The following is a 26,464-nucleotide window of genomic DNA, read 5'->3' as shown; positions in this document are numbered from 1 at the left end:
TGTAACGAGTCTTAAGTTCAGGCTCTCTAGCATTATTTATAGTATTATAGTGTACCAAACATACAATGATGAATGCTTTATGTATACTGTTGACTTCTTGCTCTGCCCTAAGAAGTCTCCATACAATTATTTCTCAATCTATTGCAAATTAAGGATTGCCTCTAACAAACAATCTTTTAACATAATCGAGACCTTTCACTAAAATTATTTCCTCAGTCTCCAAAGTTTCACTATTTATATTGTCCCTGATAATAATTTAACCCCCCTGTTTGCTTCAAATCCCACCTTTTCTATAAAGCTTTTAGTACAGCAACCTAGTCGTATCCCACTCTAACCAAGCTTACTTATAGCCCAGTTCATGTATTCTAAATCCTGAAAACAATATAGGAAAGCTGGATTGAGCACACTATCTCTGCCCACCATGTCACTCTCCGTGAGGTGGAAGAATAGCTTCTGAAACAGGAAACCTACTCTGTTCACAAGTACCTGCTTTGCATGATTTAGAACCATAGAAAATCAGGATTCTAAATCACACAGGACAGCTACTTGAGTAGAGCAAACTCCTAACTTTGGAATTTATTCTTCCAAGTCATGGTAGGTGATTGGGCGTGGGGGGGTGGAGCAAACATCCTCACTCTCCCAGACATTCATATTGGGGTTTCTGAGTGCTTGAATATGGCTCAAGTATAACCAATAAACATATATTTATTGTGCTTTAATTGTTGCAACCCTCCCTGGGACCTCGGGGTGAAGGGTGGGTAATAAATGATAATAATAACAATCTTCTGTTTATCCCTGCTTCCATTTCCATTTCCTTCCCTTCCTCTGTTTTCCCTTGTCTCTCTTTGTTGATATATATAATTTGTCAACTTTTCTGCAGCTGCAAACGAAACAGCTTTGAAGCTGAATGAGACACTTGGAACCCCAGACAAGCCGCTGGACAAAAGCCTTCAAGAATTGCAGAGGGATGTTGACAGAATGATGGCATTGCTCAGGAAGAGAAAGCTGGGTGTCCAAGAGAAGGCAGCCCAAGATGAGCTAGAGTGAGTAGCAAAGCAATAAATATAAATGAGTTAGCAAATAAGTTCTAAAGAAAATGACTGTAATCTATTCAGATTTCAGTGGAACTTGAATTTTCAGTAGTGGTTCTGGTCCACTCAAATAGACAATGAAGGCAGGGATAAAAGTAAGGATTTATTTTCTGATTCAGAAAACTCATAGCCATTTATCAGCATTGGACGATTTGCTCTAAGTAGCCAAAAATGATTAAACTTAACCAGAACCTCCAAAAACCTGGTTTGTACTGGCATTTTTGGATACCTGGAGCCTTCAAATTTATTGTCTGGATGAATAGCTTTATAAAAGCACCAACAGTAGTTGCCTGAGGTCATCCCATACACACCCAGCTGTGCTGACCTGACCACTTCTTTGACGTGTACCTAGAAATAAATGAGGCACTGGGCAGCTACATCTATTGTCACCTGTACAGAATAGCTCTTTTTCAAGCACACAGATCTATTTGCCAGCAAACATATTCCCATAGATAAACTGTTTGTTATCGAAAACATCCCCATTACTATTTCCACATTAATTTATGTCTGATTTCATGTCATTCTTTTCCCTTTGCAGTTTCCCTTTTCATTGTAAGTGCATGACTTGAGAATAAATCCTATTGATTTCAGGGGAACTTACATCTGAGTAATGAGTTTAAGACCACAGTGTAACTCATTATATGTAACTCTACTCCTTCTGGTACGGTGGTTCAGTACAATAGATAGCTGACATGGAGTTTGTTCCATCCTTCAGACAAAACTGGAAAATACTCAGAATCTCAAGCCTATTCTGCTATTCTACGCTGATTACTTTGAAATAACCAGTCAGATCTTTGGCTATGGTAGCATGTAAAATTAAATACATAGGTGTACTATGATTTTTTGTTTCGTTTTAAGGTTAAGAGTATGCTATTTATTTCAAACAGAGGGCAGGGGTGAGAAAGTAAAACAGGAATAACAGGACATGGGAGATAACAAGGAATTAGTGTGTGAAAATATAGGGCAGGAATCAACTAACCCATTCAATCAGTGCAAGGATATCTGCTTGTGCAGCAGGACTTTCCCCCTTTCCTCATTCTGAGTGGATGGTATTGGTTGCCAGCTGGGTACTTGTAACATGGAATGCCAGCTTCAGTTGCATGGCCTCCATGTGTCTATTCCAGTGATCTGACAAATGCAGGAGCTCTCCAACTCCAAGGTAGTGCTGAAACTTGAACTAACCAGAGCTGTCTTACCCATAGGCACTAGGGGTGCAGGGCACCCGGGCGCCAGGCTGAGAGTCTGGGCCCGAGAATTGAGTCCAGGGAAGAGCCCGCCCATCAGTTGGAGTGCTGCGGCGGGCTCTTCTGCTGCGGATGGCTCTGTGCCACGAGTTCGGGGGTGACTGAGCCAGCAAGACGCTAAGGTGGCTGGCTGGTTCTGCTCTCCTGCATGCCTGGGACTGGGCAACCTGGGGGGGGGGGACACTAGGCGGATCTTTGCACCCCGGCACTGCATATGCTTAAGACAGCCCTTGAGCTAACCACAACCTAGAATAGCATTCCATATCCATATTGATTAAATAACACATCCGTGTGGGTTTTTTCATTCATTCAAATAGGGGTAGAATTGACCCCCAAAGCCACAAGTGAAAACATAGAATTTTTCACTAATTTGAAGCACCACATGGCAATTTGCATTTCATTATGGTTGAAGACTATCTAAAAGAATTTGTTAATGATTTCTTTATAGTGCTATCAGGGTGCATTTGACCCTGCTTGTAAACTGAAGGTTAATGAGAGGACTTTTGTTAACTTGTTGAAAAAACTATATGCAAAAAATAAAAAATGAAGTTGATTGCAAACATTGGTTTGCAACTTTGCAAATCTGCAATTTAGGCCAGAATCAGTCAACACGAAACCTCTTTGGAATAGGGTTTTTGTTTCGTTTTTGTCCTCCAAATTAAGCATGGCAAGCAGCAGAAAGTTAAATTTGCTGCTGGTGTTTCTGGTTTGGATTTAGACATTCATCACATAATTATTTATTTATTTATTTTACCAATATTACAGAGTTGGAATAAACACCCAGAACTGAGGGGATCCAGGCAATTTTGCAATGTGTTCTAATAATTTGTAAGAAAATCTAACCCAAGTCCATTTTAAAACAGACATCATAAGCACATGGAATCATAAATATGACAGGCATATTAACAATACCGTGTCTCATACGTTACAGAGCAGCAGAAGCCCTCTTAAAGAGAGTGAATAAACTGTTTGGAGATCCTAGGAAGAGAACAGAGGAGCTCAAAAATGAAGTCCGAGACAAGCTGGCAGACTACCAAGATAAAGTTGATGATGCTCTAGACCTGCTGAGAGAAGCAACCAACAAAATTAGGGAGGCAAATAGACTATCTGCAATCAACCAAGGAAATATGACATCTGTGGAGGTGAGATGCCCCACTCTGACTGTCTGACTATCTACCACATGCAGATTCACTCAGAATCAGAAATGTTTTTCCCTCTGCTTTTAAAACACTACAAGCAGATTTAAAATCTTGACAAATTAATTGACATGTTGTTTTAATTCCTAGTTGGGGGACTAAGTTAAATTACTATTGATGCCAGAAAGAAATGAAATAGAACTTAAATTTTTACTCTAGTGAATAGTATGTGATCTACGCAGGTGTATATTATAGTACAGATGGAATATAGCAACCCAAGTAGTCATGGCCCCAAACAATCATTGTTCTAAAATCTGTGTTGAGACTATACACAGACCCAGCCAATCAAGATTTAGTATTAGGATGGATATACTTCCTCATTCAGGGACGCGGGTGGCGCTGTGGGTAAAACTTCAGCGCCTAGGACTTGCCGATCGCATGGTCGGCGGTTCGAATCCCCGCGGCGGGGTGCGCTCCCATCATTCGGTCCCAGCGCCTGCTAACCTAGCAGTTTGAAAGCACCTCCGGGTGCAAGTAGATAAATAGGGACCGCTTACCAGTGGGAAGGTAAACAGCGTTCCGTGTGCTGTGCTGGCTCGCCAGATGCAGCTTGTCACACTGGCCACGTGACCCGGAAGTGTCTGCGGACAGCACTGGCTCCCGGCCTATAGAGTGAGATGAGCGCACAACCCTAGAGTCTGGCAAGACTGGCCCGTACTGGCAGGGGTACCTTTACTTCCTCATTCTGTCTTGTTCTCAAGTCAGGAATTAAATGGGCATATGTAAATTCAGATTATAAATCAAACTACCCTATATTTTTTATTGTTAGCAACTGGTGTAAATGATTTCTCTTGATTTAATTTTAATTGCGAAGTCTTGAAAGCACATTATACCATACATTAACAAGTGCTTAGCCATGACAGTAAGAGTGAAGTCAACCTCAAATGAAGACAAATGTTTCGGTTTCTTGTTTGTTTCAGTCTTTTCTGTCTCAAGGCTGTTATGAGTTGCATGATGCTAGCTTCCATAAAATACTTGGGGGGCCTGAAGGGCTAACCATGGCCGTTCCCTAAAGGTAGATCAGTTGCTTCTTCAAGGTAGAGAGAAGGAAGATGCAGAAAATTAAAATATTTTCTTCTCTGTAGATTTTTATGATGTAATCATCCCTTTGAATTCTCTGTTTTAATCAGATTCCTCAGATCATGGCAAGCTCCCCAAAATGACATTTTTCACAGAATGCTAGAAAGATGAACCAGATGTATAGCATTTTACAATCACTTACTCAGCTTCGTATGCAATTTCCTAAATCTCATATTACAGAAGGTAGAAATCCTGAGGTTTCTTAAAAACACCTTCCTGTACTTCATAACACAAAATAAGCAACAAAAGTGCTGCAAACACAATGTTTTATTAAATATAAAATATAAAAACAAACGCATATTCATTTTGAGCCATTTTCCTCACATAAACAAATATAATCTATAGGAAAAGAAGCAAGCTTTAGAAGATGGACGACAGGCGGTCGAAAACACTCTAAAAGAAGGAAATGACATCCTTAGTGAAGCTAATGACCTTGCAAATGGAATCAATTTAGCTGTGGAGGTAAATATTATATGGTTGAAGGATGAGCACAAAGAAACAGATTTTCACAGCAGTGAAATATTTTATTTTACTATGTACAGGCAGCAACCATTTTGCGTGCGTCCAGTTGACAGCCGACGCATGGGTCCATGTGAAGGCGAAAGAAGGCAGGACGGTGGTGGAATGGTGGACATAATGGGGGTAACAGGGCGGGGGGCTTCTGCATACTCCCGTGACATGCAGGGGCCAGGAATGGACCCCCCCCACACACACACACAAAATGGTTGCCGCCTGTATTTCTTACTATAAATGCATTTACTGGTATATAACTGCTTCAATTTGTATTCTGTTGCAAACCATTCTGTGGCCTTTTGAAGAAGGACATTATATAGATTTAATTAATAAATAAGTAGGAGCAATAACAGTCAAATGTGATTTATATCTATTGGAAACTTTCAACTTTGCCATCTTCCCATGTATGTATTCCCATGATAAAATCTAAGGGTGAAGACAGACTAGCTGTGGTTGCACAGAACCACATCTTACCAGGACACTGAAAATGTGCTGGCTCCCAGGGAGGAAACCACAGTTGCTTTGCTCCTCCCTGTTTCTTTTAGCTTAGTGCTGCATGGCAGCCAAGTCAAAGTTTGGCTTTTTGTGTTGTCCAAACCTGGGATCACAGAATTGCAGGATTGGAAGGGTCATCTAGTCCAACTCCCTGCAATGTAGGAATCCTGCCCACAGCCATCCCTGAGTAGCCTCAAACCACCAACCTTCTGGTTAACAGTCAGACACACTGATCCATTGCACCACAGAGATTTATGGTTAAACTGTCTTCTCCTTACCTTTGATCTGCAGCCAAGGTTTTTTCTTCGGCTTACGGTGGCATGTGAACCAGACCACAAACATTCTAAACTGTTGTGGAATTGATTTTGACACACACATGCTACACTCTGATGCATTTGTTCATGGGACAGAAAAAGTCACCATACTTAGGATATATAACTGTCTTCATAAGGATGGGTGACATGCTCTGCATGGTTATTGGCCTGGAAAAGCCAAGTTAAAATCTGACGAATTTCGTGATTCTGATTTTCTTCTTGCCTTTGAACCAAACATTACAAGCTCCTACAAGTCATAGCCAAGCCCCAGCCAGAATCAGGAGTTACACTGGCATCTCTAGTCTTCACTCCTAATTCCTTTTGGACTACTCTGTGGTAATCTGGTGGGATAATTTCTCTTTCACAAATATCCCTGTTGTGCAAGGCAAGGCCTCATGTGGGTGCAAGACAAAGCAAGGTGGGACAAGATTCAGACAGGATAGAGGGTGAGGCAAGGCAAAGGCATGGCAGTGTTCAGACTCAAGGCAAGGCAGAGACTTGAACCACAAGCAAGCTGAAACCAAGTCTTTATATAGTAGCAGCAGCAGGTGCATCCTTATTTTTTAGCACTCCCTCTTATCATTAGCGCCCCCTCTGCTGACAAGTGCTGCTTGACTTCTCCAGAAACTTCCTACTGTGATGGAGCAGAGAAGCCTCAGGTCTTTGGGGGTCTTCTGCAGTGGAGGCCCCCAACCCAGAAGATGGCTAATGGTCTGCTCTTGTGGCTCACTGGGGAAATTACTTTTCATTATGCCTTTAAAGCAATAAATAAATAAATCTGTAGAAAATGATTTGGGGAGGAATAATTCCCCTTTATAGTTTCCTTTTGTCATCCACTAAATCTGTATGTCTGACGACAGAGCCTGAAATAGTTGGGAGCCAAGCAGCCATGAGGATGACCGACATCCAGATGGGTAGCCACCTGGGGACCAGCTTATCTAGCTTTTTGGATGAGTTCTTAGCAGAATAAATAATACATGTTTTTTAAATAAATGAATGGGTGAATAATGGTGCGGGGCTATGATTTCTGCGTTCAGTTGCTTAAACACTTTCCTGTTTTGTTGCTCTTAGTATGTGGATGATGTCCGGGATACTATAAGTCCATTGACAGATAATCTAAGGGATAAAATAGATGATCTGTCCCAAGATATCAAAGACAGAAAGCTTCCAGAAAAGGTGCTACAGGCAGAGGCCCATGCTGCCGAGCTGAATGATTCATCTGCTATATTGGATGGGTATGTTAACCATGAGTTTGTTGTTTTGTATATCAACTTGATTACACTGTTGGATTCTCTAACAGGCAGAAATAAATAACACCTTTTCTATTTTAAACATCTTTGAATATAGATCAGGGATTCCCAAACATCCTCACCATTCAATCCTCAAGTTCTCACTAGTCCTAACGTTGCCAAATACAAGACACAGAGCTCAGGTTGAAGTGTTTGCACTTGTCTTTTGATTAATGACAAACAGTCCAAAGAAAAAGTAGAGCTTCTGGCAGCATTAAGTTTATCAGAAACTTAGGTGAGCAGGCTTACTGACATCTCATCTCAGACTTGTTTGCCCTTTCTGATTGGGATCCAGCTAGTAGGTTCGTAGTGACAAGACACACCAACGGAGCCAAGTCTATCCAGCACAAAGTCCCGTTGAGTTCAGTTTACTCCCAAGTACTTGAATAAAGGATTGCAGCCTTAGCTTGTGAAACTGCCCGTGGAGTTTTTAAAGTTATGTGTATTTTGTATCCTAACAGAATCCTTGACGAAGCTAAAAACCTCTCTTTCAATGCCACTGTAGCTTTTAAGGCCTACAGTAATATCAAGGATTATATTGATGAAGCTGATGGAATTGCCAAAGGAGCAAAGGCTCGTGCCAATGAAGCTATACAACTGGTAAGAGAAAATAATGTTTCCTTCAAAGAGTCTCCTTTTTATCATTCTGAAAGATGCCAAATATGCTTTTTATTAACACCTATTCAAAAGCATTACTCCACCACATCTTTTGAGACTGGTGCCTTTTTTTTTTTGTTAATTCCTTTGAATGTTTCCTTCTTTTTTTTTAGTTTGTATGGTCTCCTAAAAGAGAAAAATATGAGTCAATGTCTTTTACACCGTCTTCATTTCAACACCAAGTCTGTGGTCTTTCTGACCTTCCTACAAAAACTTGTCAAGTCCTATTTACATGGTTTCCACTGTCTTTGTAACTGTTCCACTGTTTTTCTGTGCTGCATCTGCCCCTTACATGGTCATGTGCCACACTGGTGCTGCACCTCCCTTTACAGGGCACAAATCATGGCACAATACATAATTATGGGCCCATCCACACTTCTGCTTGTCTCATGCCTAGAAAGCACAGGCCTGAGAGGTTGTCCACTTGTCCTGTTCTTTCTAGGCATGGATCCAAGAGGTTTTTCATCTATCCCGCTACTTTCCCCAGGAAAACCTGCTGTTCAGCCCTGAATGGAACAAAGGTCAATCTGTAGTAAAAGCGACTGATGTTTTTGTCAGGAGGTCCTACACATGAGTAGGAGTCTGGCAGAGACACATGCCCAACTGGCATGTTCTCTCCCTCCTGGTCGGTTGGGAGCTTCAAATGCTTTCTCCAGCCCGAACATCACAGCGACTGATACCAAGAGGCATCAGCACACTTCAGGATCAGCAGAGTATAGGCAGTCAGCATTCAGACTCAGTAGCGCAGCTTTTTGACTAAACTACATTTATTTACATATACACACTCAGAGCATCGTAACTCAGCTCCTTCCTCTTCAGCAGCAGACAGCAAAGAGAAAGAACAAAAGACAAAAATCCTATATCATGGAAACACAGTAATAAAAACATCCTGTCTCCTTTACTTCCCACAATGTGGAATGAAAACATACACCATCATGTGATAAAATGATGTGATAAAATTTCTGTGTTGCATGACTGCAACACAGAAAATGAATCCTAACAGTTTTTACAGCAATAGTCCATGTAGTATGTGACAGAACACCAGGAAACAAAGACAATGTCAGGGACTGGCATGTCTCTGAAGAGTGTGGGGTAGAGGGAGGGGACCAGGAGAATGACCCAGGTGGGGGAGCCAGTGATTTATGAAGTTTGATGCCACCCGCCAGGCAGGAGTCAGGGAAGTGGGGAGAGTCAAGGCAGGCTGCAACAGAGAAAGGTGCACCAGAAGTGATGGAAGAAGAAGAGGCTGTTCAGCCAACAGATAGGTCAGTAGACTCCCCACCTTCGCCTGCCCTGCTGTCTTCTAGAAGCAGGAGGGGCTTGAAGTGGGAAGAATGGCAGCAACCTCCATGGGGGGGGGGACTTGCAGGTTGCAGGCCACCTGTCGGTGGTGGGGGTGGTATATAAGGAGGCAGGAGGGTGGGGTCTCCCTGTTGCTGTAACTGTTGTGCAGGGACTAGAGGCTAGAAGTGTGGGGGGGGTGTAGCACAGTAGAAGCTGCTGTAAGTGCATTTCTTGTCAATAAAGGGTTAACTATCAGATGTGTGCCTTCCTTCGCTGGGGAGGACAGAACATCTGCTGTTGAACATCTGTCAGAAAAACAGTGACCTGTGGAACGTATTATAGAGGCAATAAGCTGTATCAGTCGCACATTAGTACTCAGGAAGGAGTCTACATAGATTGATTACAAGTGTGTGCAGTGTGACAAAACATAATATTCTACAGTTTCTGCAGAAAATATAATGATATTCACAGGCAAATGCACCATTAAAAGTTCCTAGGACCTTGGTAATCATCATCTCAGTAAACAAGAAAAGCAGTAGAGACTATATCCTAAGAAAAGAGAACAGTCGTGATTTTGGCTGTTACGTGTCTCAAAGACCAGCTTGCTTGTAACGTCGTAGCAAAGAAGTAAAGTGAAACAGAAGAATGCTTACCAGTATCTACACCTGAAATGTGTTACACAGAGATCTAACTCCAGTGACAATCTGGGACTCACAGCCCTATTTCACATAGTAGAGTAATCTGCAAGTTTGCCACCAAATGGTTGTTTGCAACTAAGATCTACTCAGAGTATGCCCCTTGAAATTAAATGAACACAGCTAAATCAATCTGAATCGAACTTAGTTGAATACCACCCAAGGTTTTCATGAAGCATTATAAAAAAAGTCAACTTCTGTACAAGGAAGTTTTCCAGTAGCAATTTGTCGATGTGCTGCTGCTGTTTTTTTATTCTTAAGATTATATTGTTATGAATGAACTAGTTGACCACAGTCCTTCCCTGCATGCTCAGAGGAATGACATGCAACCCTGCCCTGCAATTACGTAGCTGTGTTGGGCAGTCAACAGCACCATATGCTATGCACATGGTGATAAAAGATCCTCTATTCATTTGCTTGTTCACTTCACTCCAGGAGAATTCACTCCTGTCCCTGGTATGAGATGCCTGTGGGCTTGGGGAAGAGCAGGTTCCTGGATTCACCAAGGGAAGAAATGGAGATGGTTGGGTTTTCATGCCTGTGGCAGCATGCTTGTGCATCTGCTACTAGAATCCCTTTGCCTCTTGCCTTCTATTCACAATGGGCTTTGGATTTGTGGACTGCATGGTTTTAAAGCTAAGAGCAGCCAACAGTTAAAAATCCTAAGAATCCTTAAATGAAGACTAAGTGGCAACTAGAAAGATAAGCAGTATTAAAATATGACAGATGAATTCGTCTCATGCCTTAAATGATGAATTCTTCTTTGCTTCTAAAGCAAAATAAATTCATCACAGATGAGGTATTTCCACTATTAAAGTAGATTTACATAGCCCATTACTTGTGTGGATGGCGATGGTAATCTGGGTTCTATCATGATAAAAGATCCAATTCAGAACTGAGGATCCTTAAAAAATAATAATAATAAAGGCTTAACATCCGGTATATTTAGGAAATGCTGGTGTTTTATAAAATGCAGTAAAGCCATCAAGCTGTGAAAGGGTTTGGTGCTATATATACTATAATTACCTAATTATCGCTAACAAATTTGTTTTCTTTCTTTTCTTATACAGTTTAATTCCTATAGAAGCTTCAGTATAGAGACACTGGGGGAGTATATCAATGTCACACGAAGGGAGGCAAGCAGGGGGTAGGAGGGGGCAGCCCCATTGTGCAAGTAGAAGTCCCCAAAAATACACAGACATAATTCTGCTGTGGGACTCATTCGCTGAATCCTACCCCTAATCTCTATACTAGACTATTTAAATTGTGAGGAAAAGTTTTATTGCTTTCATTAAGGCAGTGTTGGTATATTTATTGCTTGCCTTTTACTAGACTTTTAATAGATATCTCACAGTCCTCAGATTTCCCCCACCCCAAAGCTACTTTTACTCTACAATGCTTTGCTTGAGCAGCCAATATTCTTCTTACTCTATTCTGCCCTGACTTAACTAGGCCATATTTCCTCACAGTCTTTCTTGTATTTATTCACAATCACAGTTGGTAATTCTTATTTCTTTCCTTTTCCATTTCTTGTTTGTTCTATTCTTAAGCTTTTGTAGTACAATACTGTTCTTACAGGATAATTCCTATGATCTCAGGGTATCTCCAAAAGTTACAATTTTTCACACATTTTCATTTAGGGAAAAAGGTGAAAGTTGCACATAGTCATGTGTGATGTTATGCAGATATATTACAATTAACAAAATCATACATGTCTTGAGAAGCCACAACCAATTGCAAGTTTTTGTTATGTCTTCACACATCAAAACCAATGCATAAAACATTCATCCTTCTCTACACAGAGGTGCTTGCAATATTTAAAGTCTACCATACATGGTGATTTCAGCTCTAAAACTTCCATTACATGCTGGCTATCATGTATAGAGCATTATGACAATCATATTGATCAGTTCAGTTTTGAAAGTTTGATCTGCTCCTACTTTAGCTGTGTAAAATGTTATGCACATCAGTGCCAGTTAGTGCTGGATAAAGAGTAATCTCTACCGATCTGTTGAATAGCTTGTGTAAATAGTTTTTTTTACAGTGCATGTATTGCAGTCAAAATTCCCTGCTTATGTGTTATGCTGAGTCTATTTACTCAGCCTCATATCCAACTTGCATCTCCTTTTTGCCTTATTGCAAATTGACCTTCTCACATCTTCATTATGCCTATTGAACTTTTTTACTGTGCATTCAACAAAACATTTTATTTGTTAATAGCAATAATAGTAATCATCATCATCATCTCAATCTTTCAGTATATATCGGTAGTTCCTTACTAGTGCAGTGATCACCCCGATGCCTCTGGATGTGAAGGGAGAAAGAATAGAAGAAATATAATCTAATGTGGCAGGTGTATAGTTTTGCTGCATCTGATGGAATACCATTTTGAAGAATAATTTGAATATTTAATAAGAGAAAACAAATTGCATAAATAGATTTTCATGAAGTTCAATTTTATTTTGATATTTTTACTAAATGGGTAATATGACACTATCCAAGGTAGGCAAGGCCAACAAACAATCCTTTGGGTCTGAACTGGCTCCCAGTTGTTGTTGTTGTTGTTGTCATCGTCGTCATCATCCTTGCCTTAAGCTTCAGCTTGCTGTCCATTATCCTGCACAGTTCAGGTCTAATTTGCTGAAAATGAAAATAGAACTGAATGCCTTAAACCTTTTGATGACACTGCATTAAAAACCTCTTGCAAAGTCTCATAGGACTAAGATTAGGCATAGTCATCAAAGATGCTAGGACTTGTAGTCCCAGTCCAGAGTGACAAAACACTGTATATTTGTCCTTCCCAATGCATTTATGGTAGGAAACAGAATACGTTTTTGCTATTACTCTACCTTCCCACTCTAAAACACAGACACTTATACAAGGGCTCAAAGAATCGTACAAGCTGATTGCCAATAACAGCAATCAAGCTCTTATTTTAACCACATATGTTGGCTGTTAAGTTTTTATAACACCTTTCCTCCAAGAAACCCAGAGAGCCTCCCTTCCTCTATTACAAACTCACAGTCATTCCATAAGGTAGGTTAGATGAAGAGGCTAACTGGCTCAAGATCACCAGGTGAGCTACATGGCTGAGGTTGAATTTGCACTTGTATCTCCCTGGCAGTAGTCCAACCCTTCAGCCACTATGCCACACGAGCTCATTAACATTATTTACACATCTTAATATACAGACATCATAACACTTCCACAGATGTGTTTTATGTCACAGCAGGCTCAGTTTGGCTCCAGAAACATACTGGCAGAATCCTCTTTCTAATGTTTGTAGGCCGTCTCATACATATTTTTAGGGATAGACAGCTGTATTCATATAGATGCAGAAAGAATTTATAGATTTCAAATCTGTTCTAAATAATATTTTAAAAAAACAAAACAAAAGGAAATTTCTGCTCCACAGTTCAGCCCTGCTCTCATTTTCTGTTTCATGGCTGCCTGAAAGGTATTTACTTTGATGTAAGACCCAAATTAATATGAAAAATATTTTATTAGTTCTGTATGATAAATATCATAGTGATTTAAGAACATACTTTAAAGTGCATTGATTATCATTTCAAATTTTCATGACGCTTCAACTAAATTGCCCCATTTTACTTTTTCTGAGGATTCTCAATTCCTGAACCTGCTGCTTAGCATGCATTTCACTGACAGTAGTTGGTTGTTGGGTCTTTTCCCCCTCTTTTTCTTCTTCTATAGGCGTCTGGTCCAGAAGGATCATTAAAGGATGGTGCCAAGAATGCTCTGCAAAAAAGCTTCAGGGTTCTTAACGATGCCAACAGGCAGGCAAATGATGTTAAAGGTATGTCTTTTTCTTTCCCTGCAATAATTGGGTTTCATTGAAAAGCTAATGAGATCTACTGTGGTCTTAGTGTGCAAATATCTCTATAGGAAAATATTTTGATTTACAATTCTGTCTCTATAATCAGTACTTGATTTCCATACAAACTGTATACCCACCTGTGGTGACAACAGTCTCTTACATTCAGATCCTAATTCAATCAGGAACTTTCTTGGAAGTTTGGAACAACTTACAGTCTCTCAACCACTGTTTCACTATATAAATTTAAAGCAATGACCTACAGAGGGGCAGCCACATTAGTTTGTTGCAGCAAAAACAAGGAGTCTGGTGGCACCTTAAAAGTTTATGGCATAAACTTGAATAAACTAGAGTCCACTACTTTAGATAAATGAAGTGTTAACCTCAGTTGTAAGATGCATACACACATGCGTCTATCCACACACATACAGCTGGGAAAAAACTAAACAGTGCTGCCAATAATTGGAATTTATGTCCATTGGGTACTTTATTACATTTCTTCCCTCTATACTCAGTCGTGTGCATTTTTGTACCAAGCAAGAGAACTCTAGTCTGTGAAAGCTTAAATCATAATAAACATGTTAATCTCTAAAATGCCACCAGAGTCTTTGTTAACATTAACACCCTAGATCACATAAGCTAATAGGAAGAATGATATAACAACATATTCTCTATCCTCAGGAACAGAGATGTTTATGTCAGAATAAATGAGGGCTGAGTTTGAATACACTTGGACAGAAGATACTGTATCAGAAGGTTTGAGGACCCCAGGGACAGAAATGCACAAAGGAAGAACAGGCAGTGGCTTCAAACTATAACATCCTTATTTAGGACCAAACTAGACACTTAATGGATAGGCATTTTTAAAATATGCAAACAACATCTGCTAGAGGAGGGGTAATAGTTATTGGGACCCTGGCAGATGTGGAGGAGGAGTTTAATCATTTTACCTCCCTGCTGTTGGTCCTGAAACAAATCTCTCCTGGAGGTGATATTTGCAGGTGTGGAATTTCCCTTCAATGAAGAGGTTCAAAGAAAGGGTTGTCCTCAGTACTGCAGCAGGAAGAAAGGTGTGAAGCTTATCTTCTCCACATGCTGCAATCCCAGTAATTATCAGCATGCCCAGTTGATGCTGTTTGTATTTTTTTCAAACTTGCAAATTAAATGCAAGGGCACATTTAGCATCATATCTAGTTTTTCCAACTTGCTCCAAGGGTGCTGAGTGGGCTACAATATCTTTTTATGTCATCTTACTTTCACAAACACCCTTTCAGTTAGACAAGAGTGAGGGTCAAACTAGATGTGACTTTAGAAAGCACACCATAATTTGGAAAAATCAGCCAAGTGTGTTTGACTAGAGGGATTCATGAGGAGAAAGACTCTTCCCTTCCCAGGCACAATCCCAATGGAAATTATGGGTGCTATTAATGTGGGCGGGGGGCTCCCATTGATGCCACACATTGCAGTCCTGGAGAAAATTGTCACCCCCATCCTTACTCATTTAAAAAGCAAAACACGGCATCCTTTCTAATGACTACGTTGAGTCACATCTATTTTGACCTTCTTTCTAATATGCTTCAGACAGTGTTTGTGAGAGTACAAATGACATAGGAAGATATGGCAATCCCCCCTGTACCCTTGCATTAATTTGGAAAGCTGTTTAATGACACATTTAGTGGCATGTCTTGTTTGATCCTGAGTGTTGCTGATTTGCTCAGTATCCAGAGTGGGAAACCTCGGACCTGAATGCAGTCCTCCAAGCCTTTCTATCCAGTCTTCAAGGCTCTCTCGCCAAGCCATGCCACCCTCTGCAGGTTGCACCTCTTTTCTCCAAGCCTCACAGCTCACCATCCCTACTCCATACCTTCCCTTTCAAGTGCTTTTGTGTGGCTAGAACAGATCCTTGAATCATGTTCATGCCTCTTGCTTACTTAAATGGGTGTTTGCGTTTATGTGTGTAGAAACCTCTGACTTTGGCATGGCTAGAATGTATTCTTATGGCTATTTGTTTAATTATGAATTGCTTCACATGAGACATCTCAAAGCAATTTACACAGAACATACATAAAATCGATTCCCATTCACTACTGGAATAGATATCTCCATTTAGTATGCTTGTTGGAAAAGGGACAATAGAGAAAAGACAATAGAGAAGGCACCTGTTTGATGCTAGGAGTGTAGGTGCCATCACACTAAAGCATAGCTGTCAACTTTTCCCTTTTCTTGCGATGAATCCTATTTGGAATAAGGGGATTTCCCTTTAAAAAAGGGAAACGTTGACAGCTATGCACTAAAGGCCCAATCCCAATACAGTGCACAGCACAGCAAACTTCCTGATAGGATGGTATCTGCAGGATGCTTTCTCCTACAGAATGCAGTGATTGGTTGGGTGTGTAGGAGATGAGACAAACTTTCAGTTATCTGACTTTGTGCACCAATGCCAGTATCTTGAACCTTGCCCAGTAGCTCATTGGCCGTCAGTGGCATGATAGCTAAATTTCCACCCCAGTGAGCAACTGAGCCACTGCATTTTGCGCTGGTTGCAGCTTTTGGATCAACCTACTGTACACAAATTACAGTCACATCCATTGTTCTGCATTCTGTCTGTTTCCTCTGACTTTGCCCGCTTTTTCCTCTGGTCCCACCTACCACTTGCCCATGGTCCCCAGAAGGCTCTTTAGAGGAACCTGCTCAAGATCATCTGGCAAGTCACAACTTCATAAACTGGATTTGATGATGGCTACACAACTAAATATAATCAAAGAGGCTTATGCTGTATTGCAGAAAGCAATTGTATTTTAACATGCATTCATGCATTTTACATCTTTGCATTCAACACCTTCGCCACCACGTTGTTAAGACATTGCTTTTCGTTATGTGAAAAAATAATTATTTTATTTTTAAAATTACTGCTCCCCCCTTCACTCTCAGTACCAAGGGAAAGTTCTGTCTTTCTAAAGCAATCCAATATCACCACAAAGGCATCTTATAAAATTTCAAGTTAAGTACTCCTATATGGTCATGAAGCCCTATTACAGGTTAATTGGAGGGTTATGGAGCTGATTTTTCTTTTTTATTAGACGGTTCTAACAGTGATGAAACTGCTTTGCTGAAACATAAAGCTTTAATGTTTTTTCTCGGTGCTCTATCCTGTGTATATGTTAATATATTGGCACACATTACTCTAACCCTACAGGATCACATTGTGGCCTGGATAGACATTAAGCCAAATTTGAGCCTGAGATTAATTGCTTTTATTTGTTTGTAGCACTTGTTGCTGCATCAGTATGTTGTTAGTGTTATTAACATAATTCCTAAGCCATGGCTTGGCATTTCTAGGTTAGGAAGAGAACACTAAAATAAAAAAAAATACAGAACAAAGTCTCCTTAGAGTCCTCCCAAATCCCTATAGGAAGCCCACAACTAAAAGACAAATAATAGAGACTCTGTAAAGAGCTAGTAGGCAGAAGCAGTCATTAGTTTGGAATTTCTCTCTCTGCACTACAGGTAGTACATTAGTTAAAGTAATGAAAACCCGTAAACCACTCAAGTAATATATCCTCCAGGAACTCAGGCCTAGGCTGCGACAGAGATGGGAATGTTTTCTTGCTACATTATGACATCCACCTGATTTGTGGCCAATTACATAAGGTATAAAATGGCTGTTAATCAGGAAAATGCCATATATTACCTCTGAAATTTGCTGAAATAGTCCTTACAGAGCAAAACGTGTGACGGCAGCTATTAAAATGGAGATTTACTCATTTCTCCCTTTTTCTCTCTCTCCCTCTGTGGGGCTGGAAGTCTGAAAGGGGAGAACAGATAGGAAAAGTAGATTCTACAGCTAGCATTTTGCACATACGTGGATTTCAGGCTCCTAGCTTTAAGTGACCAAATTCTTCTTTCTCTTTGCTTGCGCTATGTCAGAATAAAGGGATGCAAGACATATGTGTAAGGGGAGGGGGTTGTGAATACATATTTTTGAAGATATTTTATTCAGACAGGCTTTTGTCTAAACAAGGTTAATTGCAAAATGAAAGCTCAGGAAGTATATTGTATTTGTTGGTGGTCATTCAGATCTAAGCCATTCCTTTTTTTCAGATTATCAATTGATAACTTAATGGGAATTCTGTTTTTCAGAACTTCATTTCTAGTGTGCAGGTACTTTGTACTCTACTCAGTGTGTTTTTTTCTAGAAAAATAGGTGCTGGTACTCACCATGAAGTTGTTACAGTAAGTGCCACACTTTTTAACAACAAAAAGATGTACCAGTACTGTTTACCCTTGAGTATCCCCTAAAGAAAAGCACTGAGGTCCCTAATAATGGTTAGCACTGCCTTGTAATACATATTCCTGCAAAGTCACAGGATCTTTGTTATATAATCATCATCTTTGTATATGTTCCTGGTTAAATCCCCATAAGCTTTTGGTTTGAATTCCTTTATGTCCACAAAAATGTATGGTATCAGCAAAAAGTGAAGCACTTCCCACCATTAGTCATTGTAATCAAAGCATAGAATTAGAAAAGAATTCAGCAGACTTTAAGGTATATGACTATACTGGTCATTTTCCCCTATTTATCTGAGACTGCATAACACTACAATTTCCAGATCTCCAAAAGTAGTTCTTCTGAGATGTTTTCTAACAGGGGGTATCCAAGTGAGTCATATTTGGAGTAGACCCATTGAAATAAATAGCTAACCAAAGTTGGTTATTGCTAAGAGTTCCACTTATTTTAATGGGAATGTTCTGAGTATTACATAGTTGAATGACATCCAATATCCTAGACATATCTCATTATACTTTTTTGCTGTTTTCTTATAAAGACAACTCAGTTTTAAAGCTATGGGGTGGAAGGAGAGGGAACCAGATAGGATATCCCTCTGCTTTGCCGATGTCAATGCCTAGCATCTGGACTTGCAACTGTTTTGGAGAGCTCTAGGTCACCAAGGCCATGAAATTGGCAGAAGCCTTCTCCCTGAGCCATCTGATGTAGGTACAGGAAAACTCTTTCTTGCATATACTGTCATGAAGGTTATGGGAGAGAAATTCTCATGAGCTATGTATCTTTTACCATTCAGCCCTAAAAATGTCTCTGTGTCAAACTGGTTCTAGGAATCTGGACAGAATGCAGAGTCTGACGTTTGGGCATTCCTACCCTCCTGCTTCAGCGATTCTCCTTATAATTTGCTTAGTTTCAGCAGCAAATATTGCTTTGTTGTGCAAAGTAGACCAAGAAAAACTCTTGCTTGCTCTAGGTGGGCCTGTTATGTAATTCCAATGAAAGAGAAATTCTTGAGCCTTCAAAGATGCCTGTCTACCTCTTAGTCATCTTCCCACTTCTCATTCTTCAGCTGCTTCACAAAAACAGTCAGGGCTCACCTAGGGCCTTCTCCACATATTCAGTGTAAGCCCCTTGCATTCATAAGTGCACAGGCTAAGCTTCTTCATCCTTGAGTAGAATGTGCCGCCTTACATCGCAGTTGCCTCTATTATTCTCATTATCTGCGTTCGATTACTTCCTTACAGACTGCATGTCTGTTCTTCTTAGCATAATGAGTGAGAACTAGCTTAACTTTGTCTAAAAAGCAAGGAAGTTGTCAGTCACAAGTAAACTGATTGGATTTCATTCCGTAGCTACGGCACAGTGTTTAACTTCACCAGAGGTGACTTCAAAATATGGCTCTTCAGGATATTTATCACTTGTAGAACAGAGCAGTTTCTTTAAAAATTAATGGTGATTTTCAGAACTTCATCCTCCAGTCTGCATGGAACTCCCTGAGGAAATTTGTTTTGCTTTTTTTCCTTCTTAATATTTAGAAAACAATTAAAATGCATTTTGAGATATTAAAGGGGAAAATTTTAAACAGATGGAGTTTGGATATTGGAATTTGGGAGATCCACAGAGATTAAAACTTATTAAAAGTCATAAAATAGCCTGGCTCAATGGTTGCAGAACTAGAAGTAGTTTTCAGAGCCATGTGATTCTGAACTGTAAGAATGGAATAATTGGTATAATTTGGACAAGGCACCCAGGAGAGAAGCAGTCAGTATAACAGACATTGACTAAAGAACTACTAAAACTACTACCTGAAATGTATCTGTTATGAATAAATTATTTTTGAAAGCATTACATAGGTGTTATATATTTTCTTTTGAAATGTCCAACAGATCTTGGAGCAATATTAGAGAATTTTTATTATGAAGTGATTGATAAATATAAATAATAAATGTTAAAACAAGTCAGATTAAAAAGTCATCGGAAGAGTCATTGTTTAGGCAATAAATGACCCTTGGTCTCTTGATTGTCTCTGGTTTCTTATGAAGGGTGGCATATAAATTTTAATAATAATAATAGCAGCTTTTTTCAGTCAGAACTCTTGGGTGGGTGCCACTGCCATTCTAAGAGAATGAGGGAGGTGTTAATTGTGAGTTCTGGCACCTATTTTTCTAGAAAAATAGCACTAAATAATAATAGGCATTCATCATTTATTACTACTACTACTACTACTACTATTATTATTATTATTATTATTATTATTATTATTATTATTTATACCCTGCCCATCTGGCTGGGTTTCCCCAGCCACTCTGAGTGCCTTACAGTACATATAAAAACATAGTAAAACGTCAAACATTAAAAACTTCCCAATACTTCACAGATATTTGGGTCTTGAGCAATTTAGGGCTTTAAAGCACCAGCACCTTAAATTGGGCTTGTAAATGAAAGGAATTTGGACAACTATGGCTGTACCTGATAAAAGTCTATCAGGTTGTGCCCCTACTGAAGCTTCCAAATTGTCTTTCAGGACACCCTACATGTAACATGCTTCAATAATCATGGCAAAAGACATTTTATTTTACTTTCAGAAAATGTGCAGAGCAACACTGAAGAGCCGTGTTTCCTCATTGATTCCACACACACCCGTGTGGTAGATATTTCAGAAGTGAGCTACTAATTCGTCAATTGGGAAATCTATTGTGTATCTAAGAGAGACCATTTATTGTCTTTCTAAGAGAAAGGCCAATTAAGAACGCTTTGTGGCATCACATAATACAATATATCTCTTATTTAGATGTACCTAGTTACCTTGTATATACAAATGTTTGAATTCTCTGTAATTTGCCACCTATGGCAAACAATCTATACATAATTTATAACTCATTTCCCATATTTTGCCATCAGTGCAACCTCTTTTTTCCAAGGGAAAAATGCCATGTTGCTATAAATGTCTTCCCTCCAATGCTACAGCACCATAACATCCATTTTGATGGGAATAAATAATGAAAAATGTCTCCAAAATGATGCTTCAGCACTAATCAGCATTTTCCTTGCCAAACTACACTCCTGAGTTTGTGACATATGTATTTGCAAATATCCACCAATCTGAGTTGGAACATAGATTTGACAGCCTTAAAAATCATTTTTATGGAAGATGTCCTAGAAAACACCACTGTCATGCAAAACAGCTTGCAAAGACTATTGAATCATACACAAAGGATGACATTAATTTCATCAGTAGTATATTGAATATTCAATTAATGTCCTTATGGTTTGTAGCAGTTTTTCCATTTAAATGGCTATTAGTACATTATTTTATCTACAAATTAGTTTTATCTTAAAATGTGTGTGTGTGTGTGAGAGAGAGAGAGAGAGAGAGAGAGAGAGAGAATGCTGCCTCCAGTATTGATCATATTATAGTTAACATGATATCATGGCCTTTCAATGGGTATTACATCTGCAGCAGCTGCATCAAGTCAATGTAATAGGAATTTGGTAAGTAAAACACACTCTCTGTGACTCTACTCTGACCTCATTGATTGTATTTATTCACACACACACTACTGAAGAAATTCAAGAAATTCTGAGGTCACCACAGCAGTTTCATCTATTGATGAGGGCAGAAGATGTTAAGGAAAGTCTCCTGTGTCTTCTATTCAATTTAACCATTATTGAACGGTTGTTCAGCAAGTTTCCTCTTTTTTAAATGCAGTCCTAGGAATGGTGTGCAATTCGAAATGCAACCATAGGCATATTCTCTCATAATAATGAAAATTCTATAAATACTAGGTATTGTATAAAACTAATATAAGAAAATAGGGACGCGGGTGGCGCTGTGGGTAAAACGTCAGCGCCTAGGACTTGCCGATCGCATGGTCGGCGGTTCAAATCCCCGCGGCGGGGTGAGCTCCTGTCGTTCGGTCCCAGCTCCTGCCCACCTAGCAGTTCGAAAGCACAATTAAGTGCAAGTAGATAAATAGGGACCGCTTACCAGCGGGAAGGTAAATGGCATTCCGTGTGCTGCTCTGGTGCCGGTTCGCCGGAGCAGCTTCGTCACGCTGGCCACGTGACCCGGAAGTGTCTGCGGACAGCGCTGGCTCCCGCCCTATAGAGTGAGATGAGCGCACAACCCTAGAGTCTGTCAAGACTGGCCTGTACGGGCAGGGGTACCTTTACCTTTAATATAAGAAAACCAAGACCTTAGACACAGTGGAAATCCTTGATTTAAATTTCAAAAGTTACGGATTCTATTTCTTTTCTGCAAGAGTTTCACAGAAAACCTTTCTATGCTGCCAAGCTTATGTGTACAATTAAAGAAAAGAGCTGTGACTTTCATTTTTGTGTGGTTGCCATCAGATAGATATAAATATATGTATCTGTATTTTTTTTAAAAAAATCAAGTATATAAGTATTTTTTTATACTTTCAAATCCCTGCTCAGCCATAGATTTTTTTAAAAAAATATATTTATTTATTACATTTATATCCCACCTTTCCTCCAAGCAGCTTGGAGTGGTGTGCATTGTTCTCCTCCTTTCCCACTTTATCCTGACAACAACCCTGTGAGGTAGGTTAGACCCAGAGCGAGTGGCTGGCCCAGGGAGCTTCATGTCTGAGTGGGGATTTGAACTGTGGCCTTCCAGGCCCTAGTCCAGCACTTTAACCAATACATCACAAAAGGCCCTTGGGTCAGCCATTCTCTCTTTGCCCAGGCTCCTCTATAGTGTGGCTGTGAGTATTAGGAATGGGAGAGAATTTTGATTCAGTTCTCATCTAAAGGTGAATCTACCAAATTCACTCTTCCCGAAAGAGTATGCAACCTGAAATGCAGCCATCCTTCAAAATTTGCACTTTTCTGAAATTTGCAATGCAGTTCTCCAGCCAACTTATGCGTACGAAACCGTGTGTGCCTAGGGTAAAGAACAGAAAATGCTCATGTTATGAGTGAAGATAACGTGCAAAAATGCATTACTTAAGGGGAAATGTTTGCAAAAATGTAAATATTTGGCAAAACTGCATACAAGCATGTATATTGGGAGAAATTTGCCTTAAATTTGATGGATTTCCATGAAGGCTTTTAAAAATAATGGTAGCATATTGCTGGGAAAATATGGAGAACTGATTGGGAAAAGGAGAAACTGAGAGAAAGTGAAATTGATATATCTGACCAACATTGGCTCCCAGTACATTTCCAAGCACAATTCAAAGTGTTGGTGCTGACCTTGAAAGCCCTAAACAGCCTTGGCCCAGTATACCTGAAGGAGCATCTCCACTCCCATCATTCAGCCTGGACACTGAGGTCCAGCGCCGAGGGCCTTCTGGCGGTTCCCTCACTGCAAGAAGTGAGGTCACAGGGAACCAGGCAGAGGGCCTCCTTGGTAGTGGCACCTGCCCTGTGGAACGCCCTCGCAGCAGATGTCAAGGAAATAAATAACCATCTGACTTTTAGAAGACATCTGAAGGCAGCCATGTTTAGGGAAGTTTTTAATGTTTGATGATTTATTGTATTTTTAATATTTTGTTGGAAGCTGTCCAGAGTGGCTGGGGAGACCCAGCTGGATGGTGGGGTATAAATATGTTGTTGTTGTTGTTTGATTTGATTAAGAACCTTTCAGCTTCCTGTTTTCCTGACAACATACATGGTATATGAAATAAATAGAGGCTTCAGAAAACTAAGTCAAATCTTTGTTTTGTGCCCTCTTTGCAGAAAATGAGGATAATCTAAAAGGAATGCAGAATAGGTTGCAAGATGCAGAGGAAAAGAACTCAGATCTCCTGAAAGCTTTGAACGACACCTTGGGGAAACTGTCTGTGATTCCTAATGGTAAGTAGTAGGGCTGACCACCATTTGGGGAGCACCCGAAATCCATTTCCCACATTGCTTGAATCCAGCCAATCAATTATCATGAAGCGAGTGGGATTATGTTGTGTGTCTCTGTATTACCAAACAGCTTGAAAGGAAGTGTTGCAAATGTAGCAAAGTTGCCATCAGTAGAGCTAGGCCAGGGGAAATATGTCCCCATGTTGGGAAAGTGGGCAATTCTTTTGTCTGCCTCTGACTTTCCTTTCTGCATGCAATCAACATCTCATTAAGGAGGACAAAGGGCCAAGTACATTCACCCACCACCACCGTTGCCCTCCATTAGTTGGAAGGCAACTGTATACAGAAGGGAGGCTGATCTACTCCTGCCGCCCCGGTTAGATTGCCACTTGCTGAGAATCAGAAGTGGGGAGACTGCAGTTGCACTCATGTCCTGCTTGCAGGCGTTTCATAGTCATCTTGTTTCCCTTTGTGAGAACAAGATTCTGGATTTAGATGGGCCTTTGGCCTGATTCAGCAAGGCTTTCTCATGTCGGTGTGTGTCGGGGTCTAAAATACATTGGAAGCCTACATGAACACAGTAGACTCCACACAACAGGCTGTAGCTTTTTAACAGGAGGGATGCTTCTGCACACTCCGTCCCTTTCTCCTCTTGCGGGTGGGGTGATTGTTTGGTTTGTTTTTATGTTTGTTTTTCTGCTTTTATACTGTAAAGCGCCCTGTGATCCTCTGATGACAAGCAGTACATAACTGTATTAAATAAATAAATACATGTTGCTAATTGTTTGGATAAAGGAACACACAAAGAGGGTTTTTGTTTTGTTTTGTCTTCCCATGCTATGCTGTGGTGGCCTCATTGCCCAACTTCACAGCACAGCATCAGATGGCAAGGATCATCGTCTAGGCAATACAGGTGTGAACACTCTTCCCACCATCTCTACACAAGGGTGCTCCATTGCTCGTCATCCATCTCTCACAGTTCACAGGCAAAACTAGGCCCTAGTAAGTAGTGCTGCAGTATTGACAGACTTGACTGAAATATTTTTCTGATCTCTATTTTTTGACAAGGGATGTATGTATATTATACTTTTCGCTATGTGCCCTCCTGCCTGTGAGCATCACTGAGGATGCTGGTGTTCTGTCTGCCACAGAAGAAGGAATACTTGGCATTCCCCCCCCCCCCTTTTGGCCTTGCAGGAGCTGTCACTTTGTTGTCATTCTTAGAAGGCCAGTTCTGGAAGTTAATCTTCTTCTTCCAAGGAATGAAAGACAACATAGGCTGGATCTAGACAAATCAAAGAAGCGTTTCAGTTTAATCATTGTAAATTTAAACAGGGAAAACAGGTAGAGAAAAATGGGACTCCACATCGCCATCAGGTGGCACAATATTATATCGTATATAGAATTCATATAAATCACTTTTTCTTTACCAGTCTAGCTGAGTCCATACTGCTAATCCACTGTTTTCCTCTAGCTCATTTTCCCAAAGTACCTCTCCTTCCTATTACCAAAGCAATACAGTACAGAGACTAGCAAACTGTCAAAGAGTAAACGCTCTGTCTAGTTAGGTAAAACTCAAAATTTCCAGAGAAATATCGCAAATCCATAAATGAAGGGAACTGAAATTGACTGAGACTCTTTGCATTCAAAAGATAATAAACAGAAGCCAAGATCTGCTGCCAGTATCTATCCATATGGGGCAAACTGGCATGGCTTCATAGGTATGTTGCCATACTTCCTGCTGGAAAGAACAATTCTCTGTGGTACAGTATAACACTCGGCATGGTATCCTCAGTGTGCCAAAAAATACTGGATCACAGACTTTTCTGATTTAACAAAGTTGTGATCTAATTAAACTAGCTCACAAGCATCTGTGCTCTTTTCTTTGCCAGTGCAGGTGACAGGGTTTGGCAGGGGGGACGGGACTATGAAATCATGCTCAGAAGCTGGCTCCTGTGAAAATTGTATGTCCAAATTTGTATAATATGTAAGTTTAGATTTCAGACATAATTCATATAGGTACCATGGCAGTTCAATCAATAGGCATTTGCAGTCCTCTCATTTCACAAAAACTGATAACACAGGGCTCCATTCCACTGACGGTTTTTTTCCTTCACAAGATATTTAGCTAGGACATTGCTAGTGATATCTGATGGCAACATTTACTGACAGGATATTACTGAAGTTTGGTGAGAAATCACATGCAGGTAGCATGATAGTAGGATCTGGCTAATATATGGCAAGCTCCTTTACATTAGGTGAGAAAAGAACTATATTTTCAATGGTTTAGGTTTCCATATCTAACCAATGATTTTGCCCTTCGTAACTACGTCGAGGGGAATGGCCTTGCGTCAGTGATAGAGCACGTCTGTGCATACAATACGTACAAGTCTCTCATGCCCACCTACCTCCCATTTACAGACACAGCAGCCAAGGTACAAGCTGTCAAAGACAAAGCCAAGCAAGCAAATGATACTGCGAATGACGTCCTGGCTAGAATCAGAGATCTCAATGAAAATCTCCTTGGCTTAAAAGACAACTACAGAAAACTGGCTGAGGATGCAGCCAAGACAAATGCTGTGGTGAAAGATCCCACCAAAAACAGTAAGAGCATATTTTTTCATACCCACTGTTGTTTGTTCGTGTACTTCTGTAGCTATGAAAGGCTTCCT

The 26,464-nt window shown here is 40.2% G+C and overlaps 1 protein-coding gene across 19 annotated transcripts in view; it reads left to right on the top strand.

Annotated features, from left to right (window-relative positions):
• LAMA2 (laminin subunit alpha 2) overlaps positions 1–26,464 on the top strand; it is a 352,990-nt gene that overhangs the window by 269,515 nt on the left and 57,011 nt on the right. For all 19 annotated transcript variants that reach the window (XM_083434696.1, XM_083434695.1, XM_083434693.1 and 16 more), the window contains 8 exons: positions 881–1,043; positions 3,267–3,477; positions 4,957–5,073; positions 7,005–7,168; positions 7,684–7,822; positions 13,570–13,672; positions 23,679–23,795; positions 26,214–26,396. In XM_083434696.1, coding sequence (XP_083290822.1) covers positions 881–1,043; positions 3,267–3,477; positions 4,957–5,073; positions 7,005–7,168; positions 7,684–7,822; positions 13,570–13,672; positions 23,679–23,795; positions 26,214–26,396 — 1,197 coding nt within the window. The remainder of the gene's footprint in view (positions 1–880; positions 1,044–3,266; positions 3,478–4,956; positions 5,074–7,004; positions 7,169–7,683; positions 7,823–13,569; positions 13,673–23,678; positions 23,796–26,213; positions 26,397–26,464) is intronic.

This window comes from Podarcis tiliguerta (assembly GCF_965153285.1).
Source record: "Podarcis tiliguerta genome assembly, chromosome: 3".
In the NCBI taxonomy this organism is placed as follows: Eukaryota; Metazoa; Chordata; class Lepidosauria; order Squamata; family Lacertidae; genus Podarcis; species Podarcis tiliguerta.
The sequence above is the reverse complement of the archived record's forward strand: the minus strand, read 5'-3'. Positions and strand labels throughout refer to the sequence as shown.